Source organism: Oratosquilla oratoria, chromosome 27, assembly GCF_046742065.1.
Source record: "Oratosquilla oratoria isolate Oo_2021 chromosome 27, ASM4674206v1, whole genome shotgun sequence".
Taxonomy (NCBI): domain Eukaryota; kingdom Metazoa; phylum Arthropoda; class Malacostraca; order Stomatopoda; family Squillidae; genus Oratosquilla; species Oratosquilla oratoria.
Genome location: NC_134803.1, coordinates 13,281,258 through 13,297,966, shown reverse-complemented (window position 1 = coordinate 13,297,966; position 16,709 = coordinate 13,281,258). Strand labels below are relative to the sequence as shown.

At 39.5% G+C, this 16,709-nt stretch overlaps 1 protein-coding gene across 1 annotated transcript in view; it reads right to left on the bottom strand.

Moving 5' to 3' along the window:
• MED23 (mediator complex subunit 23) overlaps window positions 1–16,709 on the bottom strand; it is a 365,264-nt gene that overhangs the window by 220,808 nt on the left and 127,747 nt on the right. Inside the window, exon 9 of the mRNA XM_076210243.1 lies at window positions 14,497–14,608. Within this exon, the coding sequence (XP_076066358.1) occupies window positions 14,497–14,608 (112 nt within the window). The remainder of the gene's footprint in view (window positions 1–14,496; window positions 14,609–16,709) is intronic.

Sequence of the window (16,709 nt, the reverse complement as noted above, 5' to 3'; positions counted from 1 at the left end):
AATCCCGACAAATCATTTTCCAGCCGAGCGCAATTTAAATGTCTTGGGCGGGGGTTTAAATGGACGGAGTTAAAGGCGCAACCCACACTAGAGGGAGGCGTGCCACTTAGGACCTTCAGGCGCATCGAATAACGTTGAAATTCGATTGAATTTACGCTCGCCCAATGCTTCAACGGCCAGTATGAGGGTGGAGGGGAAGGGAGGAAGGTGGAGGGATAGCTTTTGCCAACTTAGAGCTCAGCTGGACGTCAGTTACCTACTAGCTTCGAAAGAAAAAGTACGCATGTCTCATGAGCTCTCCTGGCAATATATTACCTTAGCTAGTACATATTACTCATTAGTACAGTCATCATGGGTAGCAAAAAGAACATCTACAATGACAAAAAAACAACAGTTAAAGATGGCAAACAGTCAAAGACGACTAGCCTAGACCTCACCACCTCTCACTCCACCACTGCCCTCACTTCCACCTCTCTCAACATATGTAGCCAGGTTCTACACCATGAAGTACTTTATTCATCTCGAATACAGCAAGAAAATTAAATATTAGTTATGAAATTGTACAGAGGGGAGATAAGAATGAATGTGAATTTATGATTGTGGAGAAGAGCAGTTTTTTGTGGAGTAAGAGAGGATTCACTTCCAAAGGCACCCACTGCTGGTTAAAATAAACCTCTTTCCAATGATTTAGATACCCCGAAGACCCCCAGCAGTGAGGTTTCATATGAAGAAACTGATAAATGTGCAAAAAAGCAAATTATATGATGGTGTCGTCTGTGCGTTGCAACTACTGTGATATACATTAGTTTTTCATTATTCAAAGTACTTATAATTAAAATATGTTGATGATTTTTACTGTACTTATCCATTATATAATAAGAATTAAGCCATGAAAAAATCAGTCAAATTGGTGAAACTATAAGCAAATTACAGATACATTTATATTTCAAGTCGTCATATCTCCGTTCGATATTTTTTTTACTTTTTTTAATCATAAAAAATCTAAAATACATCAGATTTAGATGAAACTTACAGGAAATATTAGATTTAGTTACTGCTGCTAGGGCTGGTCATTCAAATATTTTGAATAAGATGAAAGAGTTGGGAGTAATAATGGAAACAAGACCAAAAAAATGTCATTTTTCATGATTTTTGCCGGACATTAAAATTGAAATGCCTGTATGCAAAAGTATAAAGGAAATTGTTCAATTACTCAATGACCGGCCCTAGGTGTGCCTACTGACTAATCATAGCCAAAATATAAAACAAATTGGTCCACGTATTATGATGCTGTGCACTTTTAAATGTCACTACTGGTATATGTACATGTGTACATGTGTACATACATCATTCTGTTTCACCTAAAATGTAGGCAACATGGATACCTATTTACCTGAGAAGTTTCAGCTCTTTACTCTAAATAGTTTAGAAAATGACCCCTAGGTGTCGCGTACCCCCTTAACACTGTGTTTGTTATCACCAACTCTCTAGACACATGTCCACTATCATCTCTTCACTATGATTTTTTCCTGGAGCTCCACACTTCCCAACCACTCCATTTATTGGTTCGTCTCCTACCCCAGCATTGAGACCCCCAATAGCACTACATTGATAATTACATCCATAAAATTACACTACCATTAGCCCATTATTTTTCATTAATAAACCCAATTTTCCACATCATCAAATGTTTGTAATCCTTTAGTAGCAAGCATTTTAATTCATTCTACTGCATTAACCCCTTTGATTACCTCTTTATCTCTAGAGATATTTGCCATACCACATTAAGTGACCAGGTCCAAAACATGCATTCCACTTCCCAATTTAATTTTTTTTTTCAACTCAGCCACTGCTTTCACTGCTTCACTTTTAGTTTGTGATTTCTTCAAAAAGCTATCAATCTATATACCAAAGGCTTCTTCCCCCTTAAAAGATAGATGGTGATCCAAGGCATGCACCCATCCCACTTCCATTCATCACACATCATTTCCCTTTCATCCTAGCTCCTTGTGGATGAAAGGTCACCCTTATCTCCTGCCCACTCCTTGCATCATAAACAATGCAACAATGTATGACAAATCCACAGCAGGGTCAACTGCTTCATTTACACAACACTCCCTCCTTGTCCCCTTATGCAAAAAATAGAGAAAATGAGACCTTTCAGGCTGCTGAATCAATATATCATCCATTTACAACCATTCTCCAATCACACTTACCCCCTTCCTTCCCCTTTACTTTCTCAACAGACATTTCTCTATTACTCAAGGCCTCCTTCATCCCATTCATCTATCTCATTCTTGATTTTCCCCTCAAGGTCACTCACCCCACCTCTACTTTCTTCACTACTTCTGTTAACCACTTCCATACGGTGACGCCTACGTAGGCGGCATGAGGAGCAAGCGGGTACTCAATGATGCCGACGTCAGCATCTTGATTATATTTATGGTAGTCATACCTATGTAATTTTCATTCTCTCTAAACTGGCTTCATCAACTTTCTATGGTTATCAAAATACATGGGTGAAAGAGAATGAACGATTGAGCACTGACTTTATTTTTTATAATGTGATTATTATGACGCAACATCGCATGTTGGGCAGCTAATGCTGCCAGACGTGCGATGTGCCCTGGAGTGAAGAGGTTAATCTTTCCTCACTCTTTCCATATGCCCAAACCATTCCAATGTTCTTTCATCAACCATATCTTCCAGCTCCCTTTTCCATCCCTGTTCTCTTCCTCATTTCTTACCCTGTCCATCCTCAAAACACCCACCATACTTCTCAAACTCATTTAAAGTTCTCCTTTCTGCAACCTTTAAATTCCATATATTTGCCCCATACAGTGTCATAGGCACAATCATCCCTTCATATAATCTTCCCTTTGCATCCATTTCCAAATACCTACTTCTCATGACATTTTTCATTCCCCCAAGACATTTACTTGTTTCCCTCACTCTACAGTTTACTTCTACCCCTACTCCTCCATTCCCTGTTACATGTGACCCTAAATACTTAAAACTAAGTACTTCCTCTAACCTTTCTCCTTTCAGATTTATCTCCAACTTACTGCCACCCTCTCCTTTTGAATACCCATATTTACCTTCAATTTTCTCCCAATGCATACCTTCCTAAACTCCATCACTAACTGCCTCAGACCCTCCTCTGACCCAGCCACATATGTAGTGCCATCTGCAAACAACAGCTGGCTCATCTCCCACTTCCTTGCACTATCTCTAACCATCTCCAATCCTCTGCCCAACACCCTTAAATTTACCTCTAGTACTATCCCATCCATGTACACATTGAACAGCCATGGTGACATGACACAGCCCTGATACGGCCCCCCTTCACATCAAACCACTTACTCTCACTATTTTCAACCCTAACACATGCTCTACTACTCATGTAAAAGTTTCTGACTGCCATTAACAGCTTTCCCCCTATTCCATACATATGCAATACCTCCCAGTGTCTTCCTGTCAACCCTGTTGTAAGCTTTCTCCAAATCCATAAAGACCTTAAAAACATCCTTACCTTTTGCCAAATATTTCTTGCAAATCTGCCTTACCACAAAAATTTGATCCATGCACCCTCTACCTTTCCTAGACCCACATTGTTTCTCATCAATTACTCCCTTTCTTCCTCTCCTAATCCTCTCAAATCAAACCCTCCCATGTGCCTTTCCAACTGCATTCAACAAACTGATCCCTAAAAAACTACCACATTCACATTGGAAATATACAATCACTCTTAGTCCTCCAACATACTCCTCTCCCTATGACACACATTAAACAAGTCTGCTAGCCATTCCACAATAACTATTCCTCCCTCTAAGGGATGCATATGTATAAACACCAATAGCTTTTTCCCCTTTACAAGGGAGGTAGCCAAAAAAACAAAGGCATAAAATCCACTCCCACCCATTTCATCCCCACATACTCCACCCACATTCACCATCCCTCCCTCCCTCTTTTCTTAGCTCCTCCTGGATGGGTCATCCCTGCATCTTGCCCACTACCCTAGGTCAGATGCAATGTAGCAAGACAAAGCACATCCACACCAAGGGCACTTCATTTAATTGACCCCCTCCCTCCATCCCCTCATATAGAAAATAGAAGACGGAGAAATCCCATCAGGCTGCATCAAAATATCATTTACACATACTTCCTAACCCCCTATCCCGTACCCAATCCCATCCATGTATCACAGCATCATCCATACACAACCATTCTCCATTCACCCTTATCTTCCATCTTCACCCTTCCTTCCTCAACAGACATTCCCCTCTTTCCCGATGCCCCTTTTACCCCCATCCATCTCATCCTTGGTTGTCCCCTCATGTTCACTCCATCCACTTCTGCTTTCCACACTTCTTTTGCTAGCTTTACTTTACTCTTTCTTTCCATGTGTTCAAACCTTCCCAATACTCTTTCATCAATCCTATCTCCCAACTTCCTTTCCACCCCACTCTCCACCACACCTCATTTATCACTCTATTGAGCCTAGTAACCCCTATCATACTTCTTAGACATTTCATCTCAAACACATTTAAACTTTCTTATGTTCCATTTTCTTCCTCATACAGTGCTGTCTGCACAATTGATAAGAACAAGGAAATGCCTATGTTGTGCTATAGTATAATAAGTATCCAGTTTGATATAGTGTATTACCATACAAAATGGAAGAAAGAAAAGAAGAAAAAAGGAGCAATGAACCAACAAAGAGAGGATTGGACATGAGCAGAATCGAATCACCACTGGGAGTAATACTGAAGAGAACTTCTTTGAATGATACCCCAAAGTCAATTCAAACATGGGACAACTATGTTTTCTCAGGGTTTCAAAGAGAATGAGGACTATTGGGTAAAGGTTTAGATGTAGAAAGAGAAACTAGGTATCACAATGTACTAAGGAATTGAGACATTAACAACGTGATGGAAGAGCTATTGATTATAGAGCAATGCACAGAGAGATAACCAATCTACAAAAAGCTAATGAAGAAATGAACAGAGAGCCTAATGATCTAAAAAGTGAATTAACTATGATCAGAAGTGATAACAAAAGAAAGGAAAATTAAGACAGAAACAAAAATGAGGAACTGAAAAAAAGAGGTCAAACAACAAATACAAGCAGTGACTGAAAAAGTGGGAGAATCAATTAAGGGGATGGATCTCCTAGAAATAAAAAATCTATGGAAACAAGAGCAAAAAAATCAGAAAATAACATTTAAAGAAATAGTACAACAGCAGGTAGAGGAAAATGCTAAAGAAACAGTAATTGAATTATAGAAAAAGAAAAGTGGGTAAGAGACACAGTGGATAAAAAAAAGTGCATTGTAGTTTATGGTATTAAAGAAAACATATTGTATACAAATACCAAAGAGAAAAAGAAGAAAAAGAAATTGCAAAGGAAATTCTGAAAGATGTTCAAGAAGAGGGACAAGAATTAGACGAAGATATTGAGGAGGTGCATAGGATGGGACAATACTCTAGAGAAAAGCACTATAGGCCACTATAAATCAAACTAAGAACTCAAGTGATAGCTGAGGTACTATCAAAAGCAGCAAAGCTAGCAAATTGTGAAAATTATAAAAATGTATGGATATAAAAGGAAATGAGCCCTTTGGGCTGCATCAGGTTATTTCTCATACATAATTCCTCACCCCCCCATACCCCACACACTCCCCTCATGCATCACAGCATCATCCATACACCCTTCTCCATTCACCCCTATCTTCTGTCCTCTCCCATCCTTCCTCAACAGACATTCCTCTCTTTTGTAATGCCCCTTTTACCCCATCCATCCATCTCATCCTAGGACGCCCCCTCATATTCACTCCTTCCACCTCTGCCTTCCATACCTCTTTTACTAATCTTTCTTCACTCATTCTTTCCATGTGTCCGAACCATCCCAATAATCTTTCATCTACCCTACCTCCCAACTCCCTTTCCACCCCTGTTCTCCTCACCTTATTTCTCACTCTATCTAGCCTAGTAACCCCTATCATGCTTCTCAGACATTTCATCTCAAACACATTCAAACTCCTCTCTTCCTCTCTTATGTTCCATCTTTCTGCCCTGTACAGTGCTGTTGGCACAATCACTTCTTCATATAACCTCCTCTTAGCATCCATTCCCAAATGCCTATTTCTCATTACATTTTAATCCACCAAGACATTTACTTGCTTCTCTTTATATTTTACCTCCACCCCCACTCCTCCCTTTCATGCCACATTCGCACCCAAGTATCTAAAACTATCCACTTCCTCCAGTCTCTCTCCATTAATGCTCACTTCCAGCCTGTTGTCACTCTTTCCCTTGTACATCTCATCACCTTAATTTTGCCCACATTTATCTTCAGCTTCCTTTCACACACTCTCCCAAACTCTGTCACCAGCTTCCTCAATCCCTCCTCTGATCCTGCTACAAGTGCAGTGTCATCAGCAAACAACAACTGGCTTATTTCCCACTTTTCTCCATTTTCTTTAATCATCTCCAACCCCCGACCCACCACCCTTGCATTTACCTCTCGCACCACCCCATCCATGTATAGATTGAACAGCTAGGGCGACAAAACACATCCCTGACGAAGTCCCACCTTTACCTCAAACCATTCACTCTCTCCATTTCTAATCCTAACACAAGCTCTATTACTCTCATAAAAACTCTTGACTGCTCTTAACAGCTTTCCTCCTATCCCATATATCTGCAGTACCTCCCACAGTGCCTTCCTGTCTACCCTGTCGTAAGCCTTTCCCAAATCAATAAAAGCCCAAAAAACATCCTTACCTTTTCCTATAGCTTTCTCACATATCTATCTTACCACAAAAATCTGATTTTCACAACCCCTACCTGTCCTAAACCCACACTGTTCCTCACTAATTACTCCCTCTCTTCCTCTCCTAATCCTCTTAATCAAGATCCTCCCATAAGCCTTCCCAACTACACTCAACAAGCTGATCCCTCTGAAACTACTACACTCACACTTGTCCCCCTTTCCCTTGTAAAGTGGAATGATACAGTCACTCCTTCAGTCCTCCAGCACTCTACCCTCTCTTAAACAAACATCAAATAACCTCACCAGCCAGTCCATCATCACTGTACCTCCTTTCTTCAGACATTCTGCATGGTATCCATCCAAACCAGGTGCCTTACCTGCTCTCATCATCTAAACTGCTGCTTTCACTTCATCTCTCCCTATTTCTCCTCCATTTTCCTCACTAATCACTCTCATTTTCTTAGCACTTCCCACTGCAACTACCTTTCCCTCCCTATCCTCCTTTACATTTAGCAACTCCCTAAAATACTCTGCCCACCTTCCTCTCACTGCCTTCTCTTCCATTATCATCTCTTCATCTGCATCTTTTATCTTTTCTTCTCTACTTGATTTGCCTCCTCTTCCTCTTTTAATTTCTCTCCAAAACATCTTTTTATTACTTTCAAAATTTTCTGTCATACTCTTACCCCATTTCACAACTGCTCTCCTCTTTGCTTCCTTTATCTTATGCTTAACTTCCCTTCTCTTTACTTTGTACCTCTTATACGATTCCCTAGTCCTAATTTGTAGCCGATCTATGAATGCCTGCTCCTTCTCTTCTACACTTTTCTTTGCTTCCTCATTCCACCACTCACTATCCTTCCTTCTATTTCCTCCCACCCTCCTTGTTCCATACACCATCTTTGCACACCTTATGACTCCATCCTTGAACCATCCCCATTCCTCCTCCACTCCTAGTTCTACTCTATCCTTCACTCCCTCCCACTCCTCTCTCAGCTTCTTATACTCATTCTCCTTTTCTTTCTCATTTAAGCATTACACTCTAAGTTCCTCCCTACCTTCTCCCCTTTTTCTCTTTCTCCACTCTCAATTTACCTTTAACCAGAAAATGATCTGATATTCCCCCACTCTCTCCCCTTAGAACATGTACATCTTTAACTCTTCCTACCATACTCCTGGTTACCACTGTATAGTCTATTAATGCTCTATCTGTCACCCTTCCATCCACCACCCTCTCCCATGTGTACTCATGCTTGACTTTCTTCCTAAACACTGTATTTGCTATCATCAACTCTCTTTCAAGACACATCTCCACCATCAATTCCCCACTATGATTTTTACCTGGAACTCCATACTTTCCAATCACTCTGTTTATTTTCTACTCTAGCATTAAGGTCTCCCAATACAACAACATTGACATTTCTCCCTAATCCTTTTATGCACTCATTTAAATCTACCCGAAAAACCTCCCTTCCCAGCTTCACCTTCATCCACATCAACCTTGATGACACCTTCTTCCACTCCACTACATGCTTACCTCTCTCTTCACTTACTAGTATAGCCACCTCTTCTCCCCCCTCGTCCCCTCTTCGCTCCTGAGAACCTCCCAACTACACTCCCAATTTCACACTCGCCCCTCACTTTCATTTTAGTTTCATTCAAAGCCAGCACATCCATCTTTCTTCTCACAAACATACTATCTATCTCTTCCCTTTTATTCTCATTTGTACCACATCCATGCACATTAAAAGACCCAAACCTTAGAGTACTGGTTGGAAAACTCCCAGACCCTCTTATGCCTTTACTTTTTTTAGGAATGTCACCTTTGGCGCCACAGGTAGTAGGACTCCTATTCCCATCCCCCGTCCCATTTTTTGTCACCTCTTATGACTCAAGTGGAAACACTTGGTGGTAGCATTCTTTTCCCCCACCACAGGGTAGGCAAAAAGAGGAAATGAATATTCAGAGAAAATGGTACAGGACAGTAACAAGGAGTTGGGGGACAGCATAACGGAATGACAGTCATAGTATGTCATTATTTCTCTATGAACAGAGTTTTCCTCTATCACAGACAAAATGATGTGTGGCTCTGGTCCGTAGGGGCGCCCCATATAGACCCTAAAGTATCAACTGCATGCTACTTTGCCACAATAACATGCAGCCAATACCCCAGCATAAAATAAAATATTGGCAACCTCTGGCAACCCCACTGCATAAAAAACATTCTGTATATTGAAATAGTGTCAACATTTCTATATCTATTTCGTTTTTTGCTACAGAATTGTGTTTATGGAGATACTTGGCAACTCCTCCCACCAGCATACCCCACAAAGACAGTGGATGGGGCACCAATACTGGCGCTCTCACTGTATGCAATTTTGATTCCTCACCCCGTATTGTTGCTGTGATCATGGAAAAATTAACAAGAAATAAGAGAGTGAAGTGGCAGAATATAGAGAGGGCCTGCGAGTGCCTCAAACAGAAACAAGAGGAAAAAGAAAGAGGAGAAAAGCAGCACAGCTGCACCCAGCACTCCGCAACCATTCACTAGCCACGCCCACCTTACACCTCTTCCACCAACGCCACACCACTCATCCTCACCTCACACCTCATCAGCAAAGAAAAGGAAATTGGAGATTTGCTATATATATCACAACCATCAAACAAATGGTTGAGAAAATTTAAATCCCCATCCTGTAAAAATCATGTTTTTATTCTTTCTGTTATAATATCTTTGGTTGTTCTTTGTGGATTTTTGTCATTTTTGTTTTATTAGAAAGAAAACATCATGCTCTTTATTTTCTACAGTAAAAAATAAAAGAAATTTGAATTAAAAATATATATATTTATGAAACCTGAATTTTGCAGCATTTTTTAATAAATCAATAAAAAATTAGTGGTTTTAGTTTGAAAAAATTTATTCAATAAGATTTGTTCCCCAGACTCTAAGCTTTCATTTCATACCAAGCTGAATGATGTGGAAGGATTTTCCATTGAGTACTGTATTTTACGGCTTGCAAGACGCTGCATCTTGGAAGACGCACCCTAATATTTTAAAGAAATTTCTGAGAAAAAAAAAAAATCACTCTCATACAAGAACACATTCACCATATACCCGACCAATGAACACAAAAACATAAGAAGCAAGGAGTCTGCAAGACACTATTGTCTCAGCACTCATTACAAATTTGGTGGGCGGGCGACGACACGTATTGGACGTATTGTTTACATTACGAAATCACTTGTCTGATTTTGTTTGTATGGCAATGATACTAGTTGGTGATTAGTAAATATACTATACATATTTCATTGTCCAAGGGTGGTTTTATTTTCATAAAAATAAACTAAAAATCTCAAAAATATGTATGTAGAAATATAAAACTTGAAAGAAATTTATTCATCCTCAAATCCCAAGAACTCGACACCACTTGATTCGTGTAAAAGTTCTGAACTCTCATCTGCAGAGTTATCATTACTGTCAGTCATGTACAATAAATGATCCTCACTACCATCCATGACATTACTTATACCACACTTTTTGAAAGACTTTACAACAACTTCAGTATTAATAGCATTCCAAGATTTCAACACCCATTCACACACTTGAGCTATTGATGGGTGATTCATTCTTCCACACAGTGTCATTTCATGCCTTCCTTCTGCCATCCATTTAGACCATTCTTCATGCATGTTATTCTTGAATGGTTTGTTGATGCTCAACATACAAATCCAGGTCGCTATCAGTCAAGTGTCCAAGCTCACTTGAGCCTGGGTGTTGCCTTATAATACAACATTCATCTTGGAAGACTCACTAGTATTTTTCAGGGTATTTTTTAGGAAAAAAGTGTGTCTTGTAAGCCGTAAAATACGGTAATTAGAGCTTCACTAGAGCTCACTATATCTTCATTAAATATTCACTATGCCTTATATATACATGGGAGGAACACAATACCCTGAGGAATTACACACTAATGTAAGGGGTATTTATACCTATATTCTTTAACACATATTTGAAGAAAAAAAAATTCACCTACTCTATAAAGCGATGCGACACTCCCTTAAGAAGAAATGAGAAACATAGAAAAGGAAGACTAATGTACAACAAAACAAATTTTGAGAAACTCAAAAAATTCTTTCAAAATGTAAACTTGGATAAATTCCTAAATGAAGAAACAAAATTGGAAGAGAAATGGGATATACTAAAAGAAATTTATAAGGGAGTGAACAAACATGTACCACAACAAAAGTAAGAAAGAGTATACATAAAAAGCTGGTACAACAAAAAATGTAGTGAGGCTAAGGATAGAAGAGACAAAATGTAGTGAGGCTAAGGATAGAAGAGATAAAGCTTGGAATAGATAGAAAAAAAAGAGTAAATGGCAAACATACATCAAACTAAGAGAATATCATGTAAAAATATGCAGAGATGAAAAGAGAAACTATGAAAGAGACATAATAGAAAAATGCAAGGAACAACCTAAACTATTTTACAGGCATGTAAATAATAAACTAAAAAATAAACAAGAAATGGAAAAGCTGCACCAGGGAAATTATTAATATACAGAAGAACCAGAAATGGCTGAAATTATAAGCAATCATTTCAAATTGGTATTCACAATTGAAAGTTCACAGAACTGTGAGGGATTAAAGAGAGAGATCCCACCCAATGAAGGAAATACCTGTAACACAAAAGGAAATCAGAGACCAAATAAAAAAACTTGATGTCAGAAAATCACATGGTCTGGATGGAATTGCAAATTGGATACTGAAAGAATGCATAGAGTTGACATACAAAATATACAATATAATTAAATACTCACTCAAGGAAGGAAAGGTCCCACAGGACTGGAAAAATGCAAATATTGTACCAATATATAAAGGAGGAAACAAAGATATTCCAACCAACTACAAACAGTTCTCCCTGATAAGCACAGTAGCAAAAATATGTGAAAAAGTTATCAAAAGTAGATGGGTAAAAGATCTGGAAGAAAAAAACTATACTGAATCCAAATCAATTTGGATTTAGACAAGGAAGATCATGTACAACAAACCTGATCTGCTTCTATTCAAGACTAATAGAAACAATACAAGAAGGGGATGGATGGGAAGACAGTGCCTTTCTAGACCTACAAAAAGCATTTGATAAGGTACCACACAAGAAACTAATAAGAAAAATGGAATCAATAGGAGGAAAATTATTGGAATGGATGGAAGACCTCCTGACTGGGAGAAAAATGAGGGTAGTAATTAGAGATAAATACTTGAATTAGGAAGGATTGATAAGTGGTGTCCCGCAAGGTTCGGGTACTGGCTCCAATCATGTTTGCCATATATATAAATGACATGGATGAAGGCCTGGAGTAGTATATAAATTTCTTCGCAGATGACGCAAAAATACTAAAGAAAGTAAGAACATAGGAGGATTGTGAATGATTACAGTTAACCTGGACAAAATCTGGAAATAGACTCAAAAGTGGGTGGGAAGTGAACTTCAATATCAAGAAGTCTAGTATAATGGAGTTTGGAAAAAGTAAAAACCGAATATCAAAAAATTATAAAATTGGTAAAGAAAAAGTAAACTCTGAAAGAGACCTTGGAGTAATAATCAGCAAAGACATGACATCGGCCAAACATATCAATAAAATAGTCATAGAAACCCTCAACCTATTAAGGTCAATGAAAGTGGCATTTGACTACTTGAATGAGGAAATGATTAAAAAAATATTAGTTACACTAATAAGACCAAAATTGGAGTACTCAGCAACACTATGGACACCCAGTATTAAAAGGAATATAAAGAAATTAGAAAGAATACAAAGAGCAATTGAACACCATGTGAGGATGGAGCCTTTATTTGTATGACATTTCGCTTATTACAGTTTTTTCAAGTGCAGTCATCCCTCGTTATTCACAAGTTTTTTATCTGCGGTTTTGACTATTCATGGATTTCAATTGAAAAAAAATTATAGGAAAAATAAATTTTGACCCATTGGAAAGCCACTAATGCATCTCGTGGCCCATGCGGGCAGCATGACCTGCCACTCAGTTCACACATGTTCTTCAAGGTAAATAATTATAAGGTGAATAATCTCAGAATAATTATTTTTTTCTATAGCTGTTCATTCATCAGTTTCCTGTTGATCAGTACCAAATTTTCCCCAATATCAGCAATAGCTTGTCTGAAAATAGAAAAAAACTAGACCTATGTTCAATTGTATCATTCAGAGCGCTAGTGTGTCGACGCAGTGGGCATAGCCTATTGACCAATCGTTGGCTGTGGTTGACTGTCGACTGCGCGCGCCGGGCCAGGAGTCACTGCTGACGATTGTGTGTGTATGATACTTTAGAATAGTATATTGAGTCTGTTTCATTGCCTGCATATTTTAGTGGTTGAATATGATTGTATTTCTTCACTTTGGCTCCAGATTTACAATATATTTCACAATATCAGGAGATGTTATCAGCTGCTCGCCGAAGCACGAAAGTGTGATTTTTGGCAGTGATATTCTGTAATTTTATTTTTTTCTCTCAAAAAGAGTATTCACGGTTTTAGCCATTCACAGGGGTTTTGAGAATGTATCCCCTGCGAATAATGAGGGATGACTGTACTTGAAAAAGCTGTAATAAGTGAAATGTTGTACAAATAAAACTTCCGTCCTCACATGGTGTTTAACTCGTCAGTCTTGTTGGCAACTGCCACTTTCATGAAAACAAAGAGCAATGACAAAGTTGGCACCAACTCTCTCCAAATTAACTTACGAACAAAGATTGTCCAAATTGGAATTACCAATTCTGGAACAAAGAAGAGAAAGAGGAGGTCTGCTGACTATTCATAGAATCATGAAAGGAATGGAAATCCTAGATAGGAATGATTTATTAAAATGGGACAATGGAAAAACAAGAGGACACAAAAAGAAACTCAAAAAGGATAACTATAGAAGAGATCTGAAAAAAATAGCTTCCCACATAGAGTACTGGATACCTGGAATAATTTAGATAAAGAAACAGTGTGTGCAAACACTATTTTAAGAAAAAACTTGATGTTGAAAAATACAAAGACAGGTCACCACAAGCATAGCTCCCTTCCTGTATAATACAATTAGGTAAATATACTACATAGGACATGCCAAGAAACACCCAAATACCTATATCACACACAAATACTCTCTTCTCTCTCCACAACCACCAGACACCAAACTCCAGAAGCATATCACTCACTGCTTCAACATCCTGAAAGACAAGACATTGCTACATGCCAGACCACTGATATCTGTCCCACTGAATCCTCTCTCCCCCAGAAGGACAGAGTACATCTGGCCAGGCTATGAGTTTGGGTTTGGGAGTGTGGTGGTAAAGACATCAGAATTGGTAAAAGGGGTACAGAAAAGAAGGCCTCATACTAATAGTAAGTGATCCCTTCATTCACAAGGAGCTAAGGCAGAAAGGATAACAAATGGGTGTTGGATGAGTGCGGGATGGGTGAAAAGTGGGTGTATGCCTTGATTATGCCAACCCCCTTTATAAGGGGAAAGGGCCTTTTGGTTTATATGATTTTTTTTATTCAGTGTGAAAAAAAGAGAACAATATATTATTTCTTATGGAAAAATAAATCATCAGAATTATTACTCCCCTAATTTACGAGGCATATGTGTGTGGCTGAATCTGTCATCTTTGCCCCATGTATTTGGTATAATTAGAACTGACAAGGTAAAAATTACTCACCAATAAGGTGAAGCACAGGTGGGAAATCTGAGGAACTGAGGGGAACTGATAGGAACTGCAACAATACCCACATAAGATGGTCTCTTCCCTTCTTGGATCCTTTACTCTTCAGCTGGGGGTAGAGAAAATATACAAATACATAAATACATAAATACATATACCTAAGGCTTTTTCCCTGCACAAAGGAGGTAGAAGAGGGGAAAAAAAAAAAAAAAAAAAAAAAAAAAAAAAAAAAAAATCCCCAATACACTCCCCTCCCCTCCACCCTCTACCCTCCCTCTCACCTTGGCACCTCCTAGATGAGAGGACATCCCTGTATCTTGTCCACTGCCCTGGGTCAGAAGCAGTGTTGCAAGACACAGCACATCCACAGCAAGGCCGCTTCATTAAATCGGCGACCCCCCTCTCCGTCCCCTCATGTAGAAAAGGAGAAGACGGGGAGAAATCCCCTTGGGCTGTGTCAAATAATTTCTCACACATACTACCTCACCCCCCCATCCCCCCACCCATTCCACCTCATGCAATCACAACATCATCCATATACAACCATTCTCCATTCACCCGTCTTCTGTCCTCTCCCGTCCTCCCTCAACAGACATTCCCCTCTTCCCCAAAGCCCTTTTCACCCCATCCATCCATTTCATCCTAGGTCATCCCCTCATGTTCACTCCTTCCACATCTGCCTTTCTTCACTCATTCTTTCCATGTGTCCAAACCATCCCAATAATCTTTTATCTACCTTATCTCCCAACTTCCTTACCACCCCTTTCTCCTCCTCACCTCCTCATTTCTCACTCTATCCAGCCTAGTAACCCCCATTATATTTCTCAGACACCTCATCTCAAACACATTCAAACTCCTTCTCTCTTCCTCTCTTATGTTCCATGTTTCTGCCCTGTACAGTCCTGTTGGCACAATCACTCCTTCATACAATCTCCCCTTAGCATCCATTCCCAAATGCCTATTTCTCATTACCCTTTTTAATCCACCAAGGCATTTACTCGCTTCTCTCAATCTACATTCTACCTCCACCTCCACCTCCACTCCTCCCTTTCCTGCCACATTCACATCCAAGTATCTAAAACTATCCACTTCCTACAGTCACTCTCCCTTAATGCTTACTTCCAGTCTGCTGCCACTTTCGCCCCTTGTACATCTCATCACCTTACTTTTATGCACATTTATCTTCAACTTTCTTCTTTCACACACTCTGTTACCAACTTCCTCAATCCCTCCTCTGATCCTGCTATAAGTGCAGTTTCATCCGCAAACAACAGCTAGCTCACCTCCCACTTTTCTCCATTTTCTTTAACCATCTCCAATCCCTGACCCACCACCCTTGCATTTACCTCTCGCACCACCCCATCCATATACGAGTTGAACAGCCAGGGTGACATAACACATCCCTGATGAAGTCCCACCTTTACCTCAAACAACTCACTCTCTCCATTTCTAATCCTGACACATGCTCTACTACTCTTGTAAAAACTCCTGACAGCTCCTAGAAGCTTTCCTCCTATCCTGTATATCTGCAGTACCTCCCACAGTGCCTTCCTGTCTACCCTGTCATAAGCCTTTTCCAGATTCATAAAAGCCCAAAAAACATTCTTACCTTTCCCTATAGCTTTCTCACATGTCTTACCACAAAAATCTGATCTACGCAAACTCTACCTGTCCTAAATCCAAACAGTTCCTCACTAATTACTCCCTCTGTTCCTCTCCTAATCCTCTCAATCAAGATCCTCCCATAAGCCTTCCCAACTACACTTTTCAAGCTAATCCCTCTGAAACCACTACACTCACACTTATCCCCTTTTCCCATGTAGAGTGGAACTATACAGGCACTCCTCCAGTCCTCCGGCACTCTACCCTCTCTACAACAAACATTGAGTAACCTCACCAGCCAGTCCACCATAACTGTACCTCCTTTTTTTTAGACATTCTGCATGGCATCCATCCAGACCAGGTGCCTTACCTGCTCTCATCATCTTAACAACTGCCTTCACTTCATCCTTCCTTATTTTTCCTCCATTTTCCTCACTCATCACTCTCATTATCTTGGCACTTCCCACTGCAACTATACTTCCTTCCTATCCTCCTTCACATGTAGCAACTCCTTAAAATACTTTGCCAATCTTCCTTTTACTGCCTTCTCTTCCATTATCATCTCTCCATCTGCACCTTTTACCTTTTCTTCTCTACTTGATTTGCCT